Here is a 17,301-nt window from a genome sequence, read left to right as displayed (position 1 = left end):
GCCTAATGTTTAATATAAGAATGATGCTATAACTGAGAAAAAGATACATAATTTAAGAATTAAATAACGCGATTAATTTAAAAAAATTAAAATTTTAGAAATAGGAATGTTAGAAAAAGTATAATAATTACAATCAAAATTATTTTATTTTATTCAGAATATTTTTTTAACAAATAATGCAATTAATCAAGAATCGCATAATTTGCAGATATCTTTTTTTGATGTTGCTTAGCAGAGGAAGTTTATCACATAATTTTTTATAAGTTTCTAATGTTTTCATAAAAATTTTTTTGCAGCTATAATTTTAATCTTTAACTTGAAAAAGCAGGTATACATTCTTGTTCACCGACTTTATTTTTTTAAATACTGTTTCCGAAATTAAAATATAAATCAAAAATTAAAATTTAATTAAGATACAAGAATGTCTTACTTATTTCGGAGATTATAATAATTAGTCAACATTAATCGCGCGCGTGATCAAGATTTACTCTATTGCAATATTACATTCCTTTATGCAATTTTACATTTTTTAAATCCAATTTCTATATTACATAAAAATTTATTTATGTATTATTAATGAAATATTGAATTATTTATAATACATATAATATAAAAAATTTTAACGTGTTTTAATTTGCTCTAGTTTGTAAATTCGCGTATAGCAAGCTTTTTATCAATCGCTTTTGTCATTATCTATATTTACGTTGTTAAAGATAAAAAACTGATTGATTTGGGATATAATCATCAGAATACAAACGTTATGACTCAGATCTGTAGTTTAATTTCAACGCGGAAATTTGGAACTGCACTTAATAATTAAATATGATTTAATTATTTTTATTTAAAATTTTAAATTTTATTAAAGTCTTAATTACAAAAAATGAAAATCTTGCAAACAAATGCATATAGTAGATTAATATTAAATTAATATCAAAATTGATTGTAATGTTTATATGAACGTTTATCAATTTTATATAAAAAGATGAGAAAGGGTGAAAAATGGGATGAGAAGCGATAATTCTTGATAAATATGTTGAGTAATCAATTTAAGTAGCCTTTTCTAGTGTAGATTGATATCAAGAAGATTATTAAGTTCAAGCAATTCATAGTGTTTTTAAGTAAGAATAAAGAAAATAAGATGTTCGTATCTTCAATAAAATTGTTGCATAAATAAAATTTTTTTTTCGAAAAAATATTTTGAATTTATTTTTTGGACACTAAAAAGAAATTTAGTAAGATTTATTTGATATTTAATATCAATTAATTTTATTATTTAAATTTTTTAATTAAATAACTTATATTTCGAAATTTCTGAAAATTGATGCTGAAATATATAAATATGTAAAGTAAATTTACAAATTTTTAATAATTATATGTTCCTATTTTTTACATATTTATTTTGAATTTAATTACATATATATAATATTTGATAGTAAAATATTAATATAATACATTATTATAGATATTCTTAAACAGATTCAAACGCGGCCATGTAACAGCGCTTTTTCAATCATAGATAAAAATTTATTGATCCATGCTATGCACGCAGTAGAAACAGCTATGGCTTTTCTCGCTGAATTCAATGATGCTCCTAGTTTGTTAATATTCTCATTAACAAATAAGCGAAGCTGTAATATTGCAAATATATTTTTAAGTGTTATTAACTCATTTAAATTAGTTAATACATAGCATAGTTTGAAAAATGTGTATGATGTCGGTATATAAAATTAAATATATTAAATAATGTGTATAAATTACGTGCATGAGTATATACCTTGCTTAATTGAGTTTCTGTTATAATTTTATTGCCTATAGCAGTGAGCATCTTATTTAAAAAATCATTTCCTCTCCTGTAAAATTAGGGAAAAATATTATAAAATTTATTTAGTAAATATGAAATTATATTGATTATATTTAATTAAGAAACGTACAAAATAAAAAATTCTAATAAGTTTTATACTTTTTATAAAATATTTATATTTTTAATATAAGAATTTAACAAATGATGTTTTTCGAAATAAAATTTTGAAGAAGTAAATTGGTTTGTTATATAATTAAATAAATTGTAAAATAAATACGAGCACGTACGATTTAAGAATTGCGCTCAAATTATGGCCAAGAAAATCAATGACATAGTTTACGTTCTCGGGATTGCCGTTCAAAATGGCGGTGACCATTGTCATCCTGTATTGTTTGCGAAGTTTTGTATCAGTTAAAGTTATAGATAAATTGAGATTTCTGAAATTCGACAAGATTTAGTATCTTTATTTAGTATCACGTTTATCTTGTTATCGAATTCTTAGAACTTACTTTTCGATTAAATAAGGATTTTTAGTACATCCCAGTGCATTTAGCAAAAGCTCTTGTTCTGTATGTAAATCAGTTTGCAGGTACCTGTTCCAAGTTGTATGCCAATCGTTATCATCACCTACACGAATACCCGTGCAATACACGAAACTCTTGAGATTTGCTGGAATTCTGCATGCACGAAACATGTTATTAGGTACAGAAAATAGTACTTGGTTAATTAATCTACTACTCTTTTTTTAAACAAAAACGTATTTTATGCAAATGCCTATTGCAATGCAAAGTTCTGAATAAATAACATATTTATTTAAAAAAGCATAAAAAATTATGTTGTATATGCATTCAAATATTCAGATTTAAAGTTAAAAAATTGAGTATTTGCAAATATGACTATTGATTGACAAAGCTCCGTTGATAGTTGATTGTACTTTTTCTCAGATGCAGAAATCCATGACTCAAATAGAGCTTTTGATGTCTTTAGACAGTGGATGTTGTTGACCGAGCATGCAGCCGACAAGATTAGCTCGCGATGCAACTTCGTTGTCGAACTATCCGCGGGATTTTCGATAAAGCTTAGTAGATTATATATCGGCTTAAGTATGCGATTTACATAATCCTATAAATTATATTATTATTAAGAAGTATTAAAAGAGATAAAAACATGTTTCATAATCAAGAGATTGCAATGACAAAGACACTTTTTCTAACAAGTTGTATAATTAATTTATGGGATTTTAATGCAGAAAAAATCACAAATTGCGTTATTTTTTAGTTATTGTTTTGATTACTTTTTTACTTAATAATCCACACAAGTATAAGTATTTAGGATCAAGAACTTTATATTGATTTTATATATAATAAAATTGTGATAGATAGTATTTTATAAATAGTTAATTAATTAAATGAGTATTGATTTATTATAAGAATGATTACATAGAAAGATAATCGCTTACCTGAAAAAGTTGTTGTATCCGGGGTGAGTCAGCAAGAATATGATTAAGAAAATTAAAATTGTTTATCGCGGCGACCCACGGTTCGTATTCGATTTCGCGAATGAGATATGTCGCAATGTCAAATGGAATAGAATAATCCACATAACCGGCTCTAGCTAAATTAAAAGCATCATCTACAAGCGCGGCTCTGTTTATCACGTGTATCGTTTCCAAATCTTTCAATCTTAGGTAGTCGATAAGCATTTTCCAGTTATTTTTGTCATAGTTGACTCTATAATATCCAATTTGTTGTACATTGAAAATCACCCAGAAATTTGGTTCGCAAAATCCAATTATTGCGCTCTCGATCTTCGGTTCCAACCATGCTGCTGTAGTAGTTTGATTAGATGTGGAATTCGAGTATTCGGTAAAGAAAGTCAACGGTATCCACCAGCCCGATTTTTCAGAATCTGCTTGCGCTGCTTGCCGATTCAAATAAAATCGTTCTTGCGAAGCGAACAGAGTTTTCGCCGTGTAGTTTCGCATAATGGTCACTAAGGGATATCCTGGCTGATTTGCCCAGGACTCTATGACATCTTTTATAAGTATGTGCTTGTGCAGTCGCTCTGATCTATCTGATGCGGCTTGCAAGTATCGATATACGTCCGATGGGGTGGCTGCTTGATATGACCTAATAATAAAAATGAGCTCTTTATGATAAGAGTAATTGACAATAAGTAAAATAAATATTATTATTTTCCATAAATTATGTTATTGTATGCATTTTGATAATAATATTGTGCAATCATGATTTTGTATGAAAAATGAATTGATGAGATTTGAAAACACTTTGTGTGTATAACACTTACATCTCACGCAAATAATTTTGCAACCCTAATTGAAATGCTGCACTGCCGATCATATGATTGGCCATACGAATTATAGATGCACCTGAAAAGAATACATAAATAGCATGTTGTAATTACTTAATTTATATTAATTAATGTTATATATTATTAAACTATTTTCAATGGTAAAAAGTTACGATATTGATATATTATTATTAATTTATAATTGAATGATTTGTTTATAATTTTTTTTTAGTGTTACGTGGATTAGTTCATTTAATTTTCTATGATTTTGCTAAACCACTATTTTTATTAATATCTTGTAAAAGTAACGGAAATATAAATAATTCAGATGATATGAAATTACTGACGTACGAAAATGAGAATATAAGTGTACATATATTGAAAATACGTATCAGAGATTAATTAATTTTTTTTATGATTTGAATATGTAATCACGATGGTAACGACGATGCATTATCACATGATTGGAAGATATTCTTATCTGTTTTGTCAGATCGTTATACACGTACAATGATATGATCAACAGGTTACGTAAAGATGACACAGCATACATAACTGAAGTAATTGAATGTAGTCTATTAATAAAATAGATACGGCTATATAGTTTTAAGAAATTTCTTTAGATTAATTTCCGTTTAATGAGCATTCCGTGAACAATTTATCATCCTTGGCGGAAACATCTTCAATGTCTTCAAATTTACGAAACATCCATACTTTCTGTATAAAACATGTACCTTTTTTGTAAGAAACGAAATCCAAAGCAGCCATAATGCTGCCAGGGCTCCCGACCTCCCGACCGTTCAACGTGCGTGAATGATTGTCGGAATCTGCGAGCAGTGTCGGCTGCAGACAATCTATCACGAATACATCCATCATCCTCAGATCCGGTTCCGTTAAGGACACACCAAAGTATTGAAAATACGTAGCGAAACCCTCCTTTAACCAAACAATATCCCAGAATCGAGGTGTCACCAGATTTCCGAACCAACTGTGAGCGTACTCGTGAGCCATCGTCGTTAGTCCGTTCAGCACTATTCTCGTCGGGGTGGTATCGTTTTCGTGCAACACCACGGATTCTCGGTATGTGATGAGACCCCAATTTTCCATCGCGTTAAAATTGAAATCCGGTATTGCGAATTGATCGACTTTCTCGAGCGGGCTCTCCACCGATAACCACGTCTGCAACGCCGAATAGACCGCCCGACCGCGATTCAAGGCCATCGATCCGCGAAACTTCATAGAATCTCTCGTCCACATTTGAAAGTTCTCCGAAATTCTTGATCGTTCCGGGACAAAGTTGTGCAATGTCCATCCTACCAAGTACGTCGAAACTCGCGGTGTACGGCGAAATGTGGTCACGTAGTAAGTATTGTTTCTGAAAGTGAATCGGCAGTGATCTTGTTCTTCGTTTCCTACCTTCTATAGTTTTCTTATTTTAATAAAATTAGGAAAATTGCGCACTAACTTTATTCGTATAGATTCCACTGGAGTGTTACTCGTTGCTTGTTGATCTTTATGGTGACCAATTCGCAATTGAAATTCCGCTTTCAAATATGGCTCGTCCATGCAAGGAAATGCACGACGTGCATATGTGGGCGAAAATTGAGTCACGGCGATTCGTCTAAAGAGCAACAATTGTTTGCAATCTGAATAATCAGTTTGTAACTTTCTATTGATAGAAAGTAAAGAACCCCGCACATTTTATATGAAAAAAGTGGCTTCGGTCAAATTGGCTGAAATAGAAATATGTTTTAGTTTAGATGGTATTGATCAAAAGTTTCCTCTGGCGTGTGTATGTGCGTGCGCGCGCGTGCTTGTGCGTGCGTGTGTCTGATATCTGCGTAACACACATACACGCACGACAGAGAGGGTTTGGAGTTATTAAATACTGTAGAAGTGGCATACATCATATATATGTATATTTTTTCAAACATTTATATATTAACTTAATCTGTGTATTTAAAAATAGACATTTCTTAATCTCCAACAGCACTCACTTCAAATCATCTTTTATACTTTTGATTTTCGGACTTTTTGCCAGAAGAAACTTTTGATCAGCACCACCTAAACTAAAACATATTTCAATTTCAGCCAATTTGACCGAAGCCACTATTTTCATATAAAATGTGCGGGTTTTTTTAGCTATATAAAAAAAGTTGCAACAATTCTAAAATATTATGTGCTCTTATATTACTTAAGTTTTCCGTCAACTTCATATAGACTTGCGTAAAAGCCGAAAACGTCGTTTGAGATATATCCATTGAAGGACACTTCTAAGGTATACTTTTCAGGTTCCAATGCGCGCTCGAGTTTAATCGTGAGCATTTGTGTTTCTTCATCATACACATATTTCAAAATCGGAACCGACTGACCCGATTTATCCGATAAAGATGCGTTTGTTTGTACAGTTAATGTATCCGTATGTAGGACGATAAAATCTATCTGTCCGAGCACTTGCACGATGATTCGTACGTGACCATTGTAATCCGCGTCACTGGGATGTGTGTAGATTGACAGATCGTAGGATACGGGAACGATTTCCTCGGGTAGTCGGTACCGTGCGGAAGTCTCATTTGAATTTTTGTTTTTATCTGCGCTGGCATTATCATACGCAAATACCAGATTTAGAGCGTTGAGAATTATTAATGAAAACAAAGTAAACAGTAAGCGGTTAGTCATGATGATTTCTTTTGCACAACACAGATCTAGTCAATTTTTAAAAGTTGGTTGTATAGTATTCAGCAATTACACACATACGCACAACTTTTAATGCGTGTAAGCAATCACACGCATATACAAACGTACAGATACGCACATATACACATGTAGTCACTACGCGCGTACACGAGCCCTACTCGTATTGATATCGTGACGCGATAATTTCTTTTTAATTTGGCCTTAGCAGTTATGTATTTGGAATAAATTTTATAGGAAATTTAATTATAACGCAACGTTCAGCAGTGTTTACGCTATATCACTGAGTTAAGATGCTATGTGTTATTCGTGATTACTACGCAGTTGTATTATTTTTTACGCTCTCGATGAGACATATAATAAGATAATATTTGTTCGACATACTTAAACCACTGACGATAACGAGACTTTCAACAAGAATACACCGGGAAACATACTTGCTGGTAAACGATTTACCGTATTTTATTTTTATAATTTAAAGAATTGAAAAACATGTATTTATCTAAATTAATTAAGTAATTATCTACAAAAAATTGGACTTAATATCTGAGATATCGTCGAATGTGCTAGTACAAAGAAAATTATTCTTATTTATATTATTATATAAATAAAATTCTCGATTAATCTTAAGAATCTATAATTGCTGATAACTTTTTTTTTATTTTTATCTTTTTTTTCTTCAGATGCGACATTTTATCTGTCGACTTTATGATATATATTGCGCTACTGATATTACTCCTTGTTCGGCCAAGTGGCTGCTAGTTAGTGACAGTGTTGAGGTTTTAGGCACAACTTGCTGAGATTTGCATGTAATTGCTGTAGGCTACATGTCTTGCCTCTAGGCTATGCTATGGGTTTACCTACGCTCTATACACCTTGATATTGGAAGCCTAAGCAATAGCTCAAGTTTGTGTCGCAGGTCTACATACAAATTTCTTATAATTTATTTACAGAAAAATTGCAGACAAAAATATAAACATATTTTCTATATTTTTTTGATAAAGAAATAATATTGCATTTTTTACATCAAATAAGAAAGATTGTCTTTCTTGCAAAAGTCTTTATTGCTTGAAAGAATCTGGGGTGTCTTAAAAAATTCAGTCTTAACTAGATATACTTAGAATAGGTATAAGTACAAACATAATACAGCAATATCGCTATAATGACATATTTCAGAATTTTGAAATTAGTTTCTTAAATAATTTAGAAAACTTTTTGTCTAGAAGGAAAAACGTGAAAGGAAAATTTAGAAAGATATATAATATATTAAACACTTAATTATTTACAATTAAAATGTATCTCTGCGAGCTTTGTTCTTTGACGTATAATAATGAATTTATGAGCTGCAAAAAATATTGATCCATTTTATGCATTACGGTTATTTAATGAATCGGTTAACAAGATCGCTCGTATATGACATGGCTGCAGCCTACTAGCTACATATTTTACAGAATCATACGCATTTGCTTTTCTGTGAATGCTTATTTTATCAAATAAAAATAATTCTTTTTCTTTACGATAAAAAGGTTGTGATGATTATCTTTTCATACAATTTGTTGATGAACTAAGATATATTTCTTTGATGTCTTGATAATTACACACGTTGGATTAACGCGTCAAGTGCAACCGTCTTGATTCAATATATAATTTTGTATCGCTTTAAAAATAAAAATTTTCGCATAAGTTAAGAATTTAAAGTAAATTGTGAAAAAAGAGATAGCAGAATCTGTAAATTGTGGAAAAAATATAAATTTAATAATTAAAAATATAAAAAGTTTGCAGAGATTATTTTTTAAAAACGCAAAATTCTTACTATGAATTTTATTGATCTTTTCTAATATTAATGGAAACAATAAAATTGTCACAGAAAAAAAGTTTTATTTTTTCTATTTTAACTTAAACAATTTTTATTTCCATCTCCATTTTCACGATTTTTATTTCTATATTACTCCACGTGTACTTTTCAATTTATAAAACGGTAACGAACATTATAATAATTATTAATTTACACAATAATTGTTTGTCTAATATATTTTAATTTTGAAAAAGTGTTTCAAAAAACTGCAAAACATACGAATCTTTTTAATTTCAAATGTGATATAGAACATTTTAATCATGGGTAGCAAGAACATACTAGACTGCGTCAAATGGAGAGCTATATGTATAATTGAAAGGCTCACACAGCGGACGACTTGAAGGAAGTTGCAGTCATGATTGGCCTGCATAATGAAGAAGCTCGAACCCCATTATACTCGATGGCAAGCTTAAAGTTCCAGCACCTACCAGGTGCCTAGGTAGCTTGTGACAATCCTGAAACGTCCCATTGAGAAGCAATCCCTGAGAAAGTTTGTTCGGCTTATCCTAGTCTTCGTATGGATAAAACGATGGACTGCGTATGTGTTTGCATGATTTTCTCCTTTGCAAATTTGTCTCTCGTGAGTTAAGGTACTTCGAAACTGCATCGATGATGCGTGAATACATAATCTCGCCTGTTCCTGACAACACGGTGTAATTGTGTTAGTTTAGAAAGACCATAAAGAAGAATATTAATATTTTTCGCAATGTTTTTAGATATTTCTCTTTTTTCACGTTGTAATAATTATAATTACTATTATTTAAATGTTAAATAATAATTAATATTATTTAAATATTTTTTTAACGCCACAGAAAGATCATAAATTTTTAAACAATTTCCGAGTATTATTTTAAATGATATTGAGAAATTAAATAAAAATATTCTGTTTTCTTTAAATAACATTTCTTCGAATGTTATTACAATGTATTTGTATGTAGATAATGCTTGTCGCGTGAAAAAAGTTTGTTTAAACATAGATTAAAGAAATGGATAAATGCATGATTCAAGAATTTGGAATTAAATGATCTTCGAATCATGTTTGCTTCGAGCTAACGAGTTATCGTTTGACAATAAAATCGAGTTATCGCTTGATAATGAATTTTATCGTTCTTATCGCATAAAGCATTCGATAAAATTCGTTATACCACCAGCTTACGGAAAATATTAACCGGGACATCCCGACTCGCATTCTGTGAATTGTTATCTTATACAACGAGCATTATTAGTCTAATAATAACCATAATTTCAATATTTCTACTTAAAAATCGATAAAAATTAAATAATGAGATATATTTGTCTTTTATTTATCATTATTATGAATTCAGATTAGTTGTTGCATAAATTATATCTATTTTATTTAGATATATTTTATTTAGATGTTCTAAAGATTTGTTTTATAGACATTTTGTTTCTTTTAAAGAACTTGACATGATTTGAATCATGTACAAATATTATGTGTTTGCAGGGCAAGCGTTGCACGATACGCAAATACTACAGGCAATAACGCTATTTACGTACGAATGCTTCGATTAGAAATAAATTTAAATTCTTTTAAAATCGATACAAATAGTAATATTTCCTGGCCTTCCATTTTGCTTTGCCTCTGTTTCGTATACGCGCGTGTTATTCACGCGCGAGAGAAATGCAAACATGTACCATGTAAATAGAATTACGTTCGCTTGATCGTTCTCGACTTTCAATTGACAAAATTGCGTTGGTGCAGAAAGTAACAATTCGTTTATCCAAAAATCTGTCAATCAACTAGGATACCAATAACGTAGACTTGCATTTTCTCAGTTTAATAATTTATCTGAAATAAAATATCTTACATATATTTTACATACATGTAGGCGTTTTTTTTACAATAGAAAGAATATTTTTTTATACATTTACGAACATTAGACAAATCTTTTTAACAAAGTGCTCTTATAGCAGCATCTGCAACGATGTCTTTAATATTTTAAATTAAAACAATATATATATATATGTAAAACAAAGCAATTAGTATGCAAACATATTGTTTTCACATTTGCTAACGATTTATATTATTTTGTTACGAAATATCTTATATTTATAACGTTTCCAGTAATTTTCCACGATAAGTTATCTTAGCAAGTCTTTAGATTATGACTTTCCATGTGTAATGAATACGTATTTTTGTAACAACACACAATAGTGTTTACGAAAGTAATTAATAGTAGCATCAAAATTAGTATACGATGGATGGATGATGGAAGTTGAGTAGAAAGATGAAGAATGACGTAAAATCAGCTTTGCTGATTTGCAAGAATTTCAACATTCTCTTGATCCTCCTCTCGGGTGTCAAGAGCAATTTTGGCATCCTCAAATTGGCCGCCTCGGGGGATGATGTGGCCATCGGCCCAATATTCACTTGTAATCAACAATTATTCACGGTGAACAAATTGATATCAAGAGACATGTTCTAGATATTCATGCCTGGATACTCGTATCTGGATATCCGATAAAAACGACTTTATCTGTTATTCTATAGCTTGTTCCAAAAATAATCGTATATATAAAACTCGCAATGTATTTTGTTGTACAATTCAACATTGCAAGTACGTTAATGCGTTGTGTAATTTTCGCCGTGTTCGAAACATGGCATAAAGCGATCAATTACTGGACACCAACTTTCGATTCAGGCGGTCGCTCGCGAGGCTCTTTGGGATCGTCATCGTCTTCGAAATTGAATCAAGACCCGTGGAGTCGCGGGTGAAGAAGAGTATTGGCGGTCGGCGGGACGGCGGCCGTCGTGCTCGAGTGAAAAGGAAGTGATGAAATAAAAAATCCAGCATTTAGCCGGGGCCGAGGCTTAATTCAGTCAGGCCGACGAAGGCGAGTTTTGCTCCGGGGCGTTTGCAAACTGCCTTCTACACAGTCTGCTTGCTTGCCTGGGTAACATCGATGACGGAAGCTCGGTAATTCGATTAAAGGACCGTTTGAAAGCCCCGACCTCTCTCTTCTCGAGACATACTGACGTTGTTCTGCGTTCCATTCGCAACGCGCATATGTAATTTATATATGTAGCGTGCGTAGGTGTATGTATAGTGAATAGATCGGCCGATGTCTTAATGCTGTCCACTGATCCGATATTTTAATAAGCTCGGCGAGTCAGTTAACATTGTTAACAGTTTTTGCTATTTTGAAAAGGATGTTCGTGGGATGCATGATGTGTGAGTTATGCTGACCTACCGATTGTATTATATCTAATAGCCATTTGTGAACACATTTCATAGAATATAACACGCTTTGTTTATAATGTTTTAACTTTAATTATAAAAGTTAGAAAAATGTTTGATACGAGCTGAATGTTCATATAAAAGTTTAATTATTTTAAAAGAGTTGGAAAAGAGTAGCACAAAACATTATTAAAATATTGATGAATAATTAAGTAAAGTAATTTACAGAATATGCCATTAATATTTTATTCATAATTAATCAGTGGAAAACAAAATTTATTATTTAGAATTGTTGAAGAGTGCGCGTTATATTAATTAATAAATAAAAATAAAATCGGACTATTTTAATTGCGAGACTATTTTCATGAAAATAAGAAACAGAGCCAAATTTAATCAAAACTAATTAATTACTTTTTACAGTGCTGACTTTCTTAATATAATTCTTTTATATGTATTGATTAGAACAGTTTAAAATAGTTCCGGTGTACTCTGCACCATATCATATTATGGTTTCTTGAGTGGTTGGCTTTTAAGCTAATTAATCAAATTGTTTATGCAGCGTGTTTGTTATAAAAGTTTCTTAAAAAAGGTATTTTTAATTTTGTATATTACTAAGTTTTCTTCGTAAGATAAAAAAGATTAAAATGTTTATATTTTTGTTGCCTATTTTGACTGCAGAATTTCTACATTGTGCTCTAATACATTTTTAAATTCCGGTTATTAAAACTTGATTATTAATTTTGTTTACGTATTGCACCGGAAAATCAATTTTAAATCTTGTGTGAATAATTATATTGTTATATCCGAATTGAATGCCAAAAGCACAAAACGATGCATATATTTCATTTTTACGCCAAATTGCTTATTTAATCCTTTATTTGAAAAAAGAAAAGGTCAATTATATTATATATGTTTGTTGTGTTAATATTTTGGCCTCGAAAAAATTTTTACGAAATATATTAGGAGAAAATAAAGAAAATCACAAAACATATTGACCTAAAACCATAGCTTTCAATGCCGCAATATAATCATATCTCATTTTTTAGAGATGCATTTGCATGCAAATCGAGTATGCTCCTGGAAAATCTAATTTACATTGAAAAGCACGATATCTGAAGAGATATGTCCTCGCTAATAAATTGAATTTTAACATATCTCTTGTACAACGTCTACAACGTCTCGATTTTACTATTTTAATATTTAATTAGCGTACTCTGAGTTAAAATTGTATACCTTTTTCTATACGCACATCGACAAATTTTAATAATACGCGTCAATAGGAAAAACGCTCGTGAAGTAAACATCTTATCTTTAGAGTTCGCAAGTTTTATCAATAAAACTACTTGCAACTTCTTTCATTTCAATGAGTCACAATTGCGAAAGTCACAGCAAGAATATTGTCGGTGTTGTAAGCGGAGTTAAGCACGGTCGTGCGAACGACTTCCGTATATCTTTATCAGTGCGCAGAGATTGGAGGGTTTGGAGGTGGTTCTTTAGATGACCAAGGTAGGCCTTTGTGTGTCTGCACGGGTAAATATTAGCGGAGGATGATGAGAGCCCCTCCGCTCATACCCTCTTCCTTTCTTCTTTCTCTTTTCATCGACACCAACGGATTCGCCGTCTTCGTCTCCTCGACGAGTCCATTCATTCTCGAGACTGGCTTTTACCTGTCCTTTTCAAACCGACAGATCTCTCACCGAAAATTCACTCTGATATTACCTCCATTCAGGTATGCGCTCGCGATGGCACCTTTTCTTTCGCGCGGTAGACATCTTTTATAAAAATCGAACTTGCTATTCCAATGAAAATTTTCTTATTATTGCATTACATACTTGTGATTTTAACTTTAAACTATTCTATTAACAATTAGTACGATAAGAAATTTAGATTATTCTATATTGGATAGTTTTTATTGATATTTAATTTCTTTGTAATATAAAATTTGATGCGCAAACATTTTTCATTTTTTAGATGGTGTTCAGATGTGATAAAATAAAATAATTTGGCATTTTTGATTGAGGATTGTTTTACAGTGAATAAAATAAGAACTGGTTATAAAAATAAAAATTGCAACTAAGTAACAAAACTATTAAATTTTGAGTTGAATAGTTGGCTTATTAAACAAATTAAGACTAACATTGTTATGTTATTATTCAGTTGTTTATCATATTTCGGAAAATCACGTACTTACAGATATTTCGAAACTTGCTTCAATGCCTATATTTTCTACGCTTAGTAGATTCTCTGCGATTCTATTAGCGCGTCCTACGAAGTTCCTTGCAGCTTGATATTGCAGGTGCAAAGCTATTTCACCGTTGAATGTTGGCAAGAAATTCCTGTGATAAAGGAAATGACACGAAGTCTATGAATGTCGTGATTACACGTTCATACGAGGAGAGAACTGTGGAAGGCTTTAATACCTACTGTATATTCGACGACGCTTGACGATCCAACACTATTAGATTATTAGCGAACAAGAATGTTTGTATATGAGAGAACCACACAGTTTTTCATGCGTATCTAAAAGCGTTTATAAATTCTCAGTTTATTGAGAGAGAAATGAATTGAAATTAAAACTTGGGATATTTATACACATTTAAATTAAAAATAATAATTATATAATTTCAAAGAAATTTATACGTAAGTAGGCGATAAAAAATTAATATAACTTATTTTCTGATCGATTATTTATTTTTGAGTGCTTCAACTTTTATATCCAAAATTTTTTCAAATATAAAAATACCTTTTTTTATTGGCAAATGCGCCGAGACATTAATAGCATTAAAGTTGTCTTTACCGCTTGTGCTCATTAAAGTGCATGAAACGTGCCTTAATCAGCCCCTACGGGCACACCTGTCTCACGAAAAGCGCTCAATATCGATGAAGATCGTGCGATTGAGTACCTACTATGGTACAAAATTAACCCCAATGCACGGAAAGTACGGAATAGAGTGTGGTGACGTCACGAACGACGGACTGATACTGTAGAGCGGTTCTTCGTTTGAGATAGGTAGAATGGAAACACATCCGTGTCCTAATGCGAGCACTAACACATTGTTCGTGCAGTCATCGTTATACAAAGACAACTCGGTTTGGCCATAATGAACATTTTGATAACGTGTGAGAGAACTTTCTGGATTGCAGAGATGTCATATGCATGTATTGTAACGTGTTGTATTTTAATTATACAATTCTTGATACACACTTGCGCGATAATTGTAAATTGACCTCTCTTAATCGCTTCTTGTTTTACTTGATTTCTTTTTCGGTATGAAGCACGTTTCAAGGAAGATTACAAACTGTGAGCAAGCAAGTAACAAAGGTATAATTTGGTAGCAATGCCTTGGCTTGTATTTCATCTCAATTAGTCTTTTGATGTTCCTGACATCGCGATATTCTACTCATTACTTCGCGTAATGGGGTTAATTTTGGGCTAAGGTCTGTCGCACGTCAAAGCGAAGGAAAGGACACGCTAACAGAAGCTTTGTGTGCGGTGGCTGCTGTCAGGTACGGTTGCTGCGACTGCACTGGATACGTGGAACGCATCCTCCAAAGCTGTTTATCAACCAGATCGATACACGAACAAACTAAATTTTCACGTTTGGGAAACATGTGCCTTCTAATCAAATAATCTTACAGGATGACAAAATAGTTTGTATGTTATATGCAAATATGTTTTTGTTACAGATCGGTGCAAGCAATTAAGGAAGCAAATATTTTTATTAAAAAGTAATGTTAGTGTTGTTTATAATATCGATCTTTAATTTTAATTACAGTTACATACAATACATGCCTTAATGCCTTAATCGCGTTTCAAATAAAGCATTATAAAAATGCCATTCATCGTTGTTTAAGAAAAAATTAATTATGCCAAAATATTTACCGATATATGATTGCATTCTTATTGCAAAGTCTTGTAAGTACGTGCATACAAATGTTTAATTTGAGAATGCAGCAGTATTAGGCAAAGACAAATCGCAAAAATTTAATTGATTTATTACAATGAACGAAATGATAAATCCGACCGCCTTATCTAATCGTCAGTTCACTCTTGTTGTTCTTCCGCTCTGTATGCACGAAGTTGGTTCCAGCAGCTCATCTGTAACAGAAGTTTCCCGGTACAAACTTACCTTTGACAAACTGTGATGTGTCAACGGATTAGCAAGCAGCCGATACACAGCATAATTCAGAGAAGAAGACACAGCTGCGAGAAAATATAAGTTTGCGCGACAATGTAAGACTATCTGATGTTATTACACCTGTTTTAATAAAGAAACTTATGTTATAACTTGATAATGGCTTTGCAGCGGAACTTACGAATTGCTGTTGCAAATAGTTGTCCAATGATTCCCATAGTTCCCTGCCAGAATGAACAATATCCTTCTGCAGAAAACTTTATCTACGTCGTCTTGGCAACAAAGTTATTATTAGTGGGAAAAGATGTAATCTTCTAAGTTTAAGAAACTTGTTACAAGGATATATATTATAGAATATTGTATAATTAATGTTATAAAATTAATTATGTATGTTAATTGCACTTTTCAGGCAGTAACTGAAAAAATTACGTGTGCTTTGTGGAACAATTTAAAATAACTTCTGATTTATTTTAATTGCATATTCTATACCTATCTTATGCTATTGTAATGTTCAAATAATATAGAAATACTTGAAGGCATGCTTATAAAATATTAGTACGGTTGCAGGACGAAATGTTTCGTAACAAATAATGAATGTAATCAATATCTTTTTGTTTTATTCACTAGTAAACTTTGGCTAAATCTTGGACATTAAATCGGCTTATAAATAGTTTTAATCATTAAACATCTTTCATTTTTTTCAGCTAACTGTATAACTAATAATTATTTTTAGAAAGAAACGAGAATCGAGTAGCCGTGTGTGGACTGTTCGTTATAATACAAAATAAGCTTGCACAATGCAACGTTATAATTGGATAGGACAGGACATATATCTGGATAATCGAACGTTGGCATAATAGATAATCCCGGATCATAAAGTATTAATAATATTATGCAAGGCTATGTATTATAAATTTGATGAAAAACGGATTTTGTAAGATTTCAATATTGCATGCTTCTTCATCGCAAAGAACAAGTTCATAAAAATGTAATAGAGTTGAAATCCTCGTTCGAGAACGCCGCGATCGAGCTGGCTATCGTTAATCGAAATACTTTAGCGAGTCGCGAGTCGTCGATGATTATGAAGGAAAGTAGGTGAATTGATAATGACTTCACATAAGAGACGATTCCCCCTGCACGGACATTGAAGAGCGCCGAACGCTCTTGCGCACGCGTGTGGCGGAACGGGGTTGCACGGCGTCGCGACGCTCACCGGCGCTCACTTGAATCCTCGCCGCGTGTTCGTCGGGCGATTCGCCTTGAAAGAGCGCGTCCGACAACGACGGGGTGAGGAACTAACGTCTG

At 31.8% G+C, this 17,301-nt stretch overlaps 1 protein-coding gene and 1 long non-coding RNA gene across 3 annotated transcripts; both read right to left on the bottom strand.

Moving 5' to 3' along the window:
* Window positions 1-1,380: 1,380 nt before the first annotated feature.
* On the bottom strand, window positions 1,381-7,308 carry LOC105676936 (aminopeptidase N-like). 2 transcript variants are annotated; one of them, XM_067357538.1, is made up of 10 exons: window positions 7,190-7,308; window positions 5,577-5,732; window positions 4,846-5,486; window positions 4,109-4,190; window positions 3,261-3,930; window positions 2,736-2,923; window positions 2,311-2,478; window positions 2,089-2,238; window positions 1,775-1,850; window positions 1,381-1,628 (listed from the first exon to the last, which is right to left on the bottom strand). In XM_067357538.1, exons 2-10 carry the CDS (start codon window positions 5,675-5,677, stop codon window positions 1,479-1,481), a joined length of 2,226 nt encoding a protein of 741 aa, XP_067213639.1. In that variant the 5' UTR covers window positions 5,678-5,732; window positions 7,190-7,308; the 3' UTR covers window positions 1,381-1,478. The 2 variants fall into 2 exon arrangements, with proteins under 2 accessions (XP_067213639.1, XP_012230590.2); XM_012375167.2 differs by lacking the exon at window positions 7,190-7,308 and adding an exon at window positions 6,306-7,179.
* An 8,253-nt stretch (window positions 7,309-15,561) lies between these two features.
* LOC137000560 (uncharacterized) lies at window positions 15,562-17,201 on the bottom strand. Its single transcript, XR_010890828.1, has 2 exons — window positions 16,178-17,201; window positions 15,562-15,959 (listed from the first exon to the last, which is right to left on the bottom strand). It is a non-coding gene; the product is annotated as an uncharacterized lncRNA (long non-coding RNA).
* Between the last annotated feature and the right edge of the window lie 100 nt (window positions 17,202-17,301).

The sequence above is a fragment of the Linepithema humile genome, chromosome 6 (assembly GCF_040581485.1).
Source record: "Linepithema humile isolate Giens D197 chromosome 6, Lhum_UNIL_v1.0, whole genome shotgun sequence".
NCBI lineage: Eukaryota > Metazoa > Arthropoda > Insecta > Hymenoptera > Formicidae > Linepithema > Linepithema humile.
This window is presented reverse-complemented; position numbering and strand designations above follow the sequence as displayed.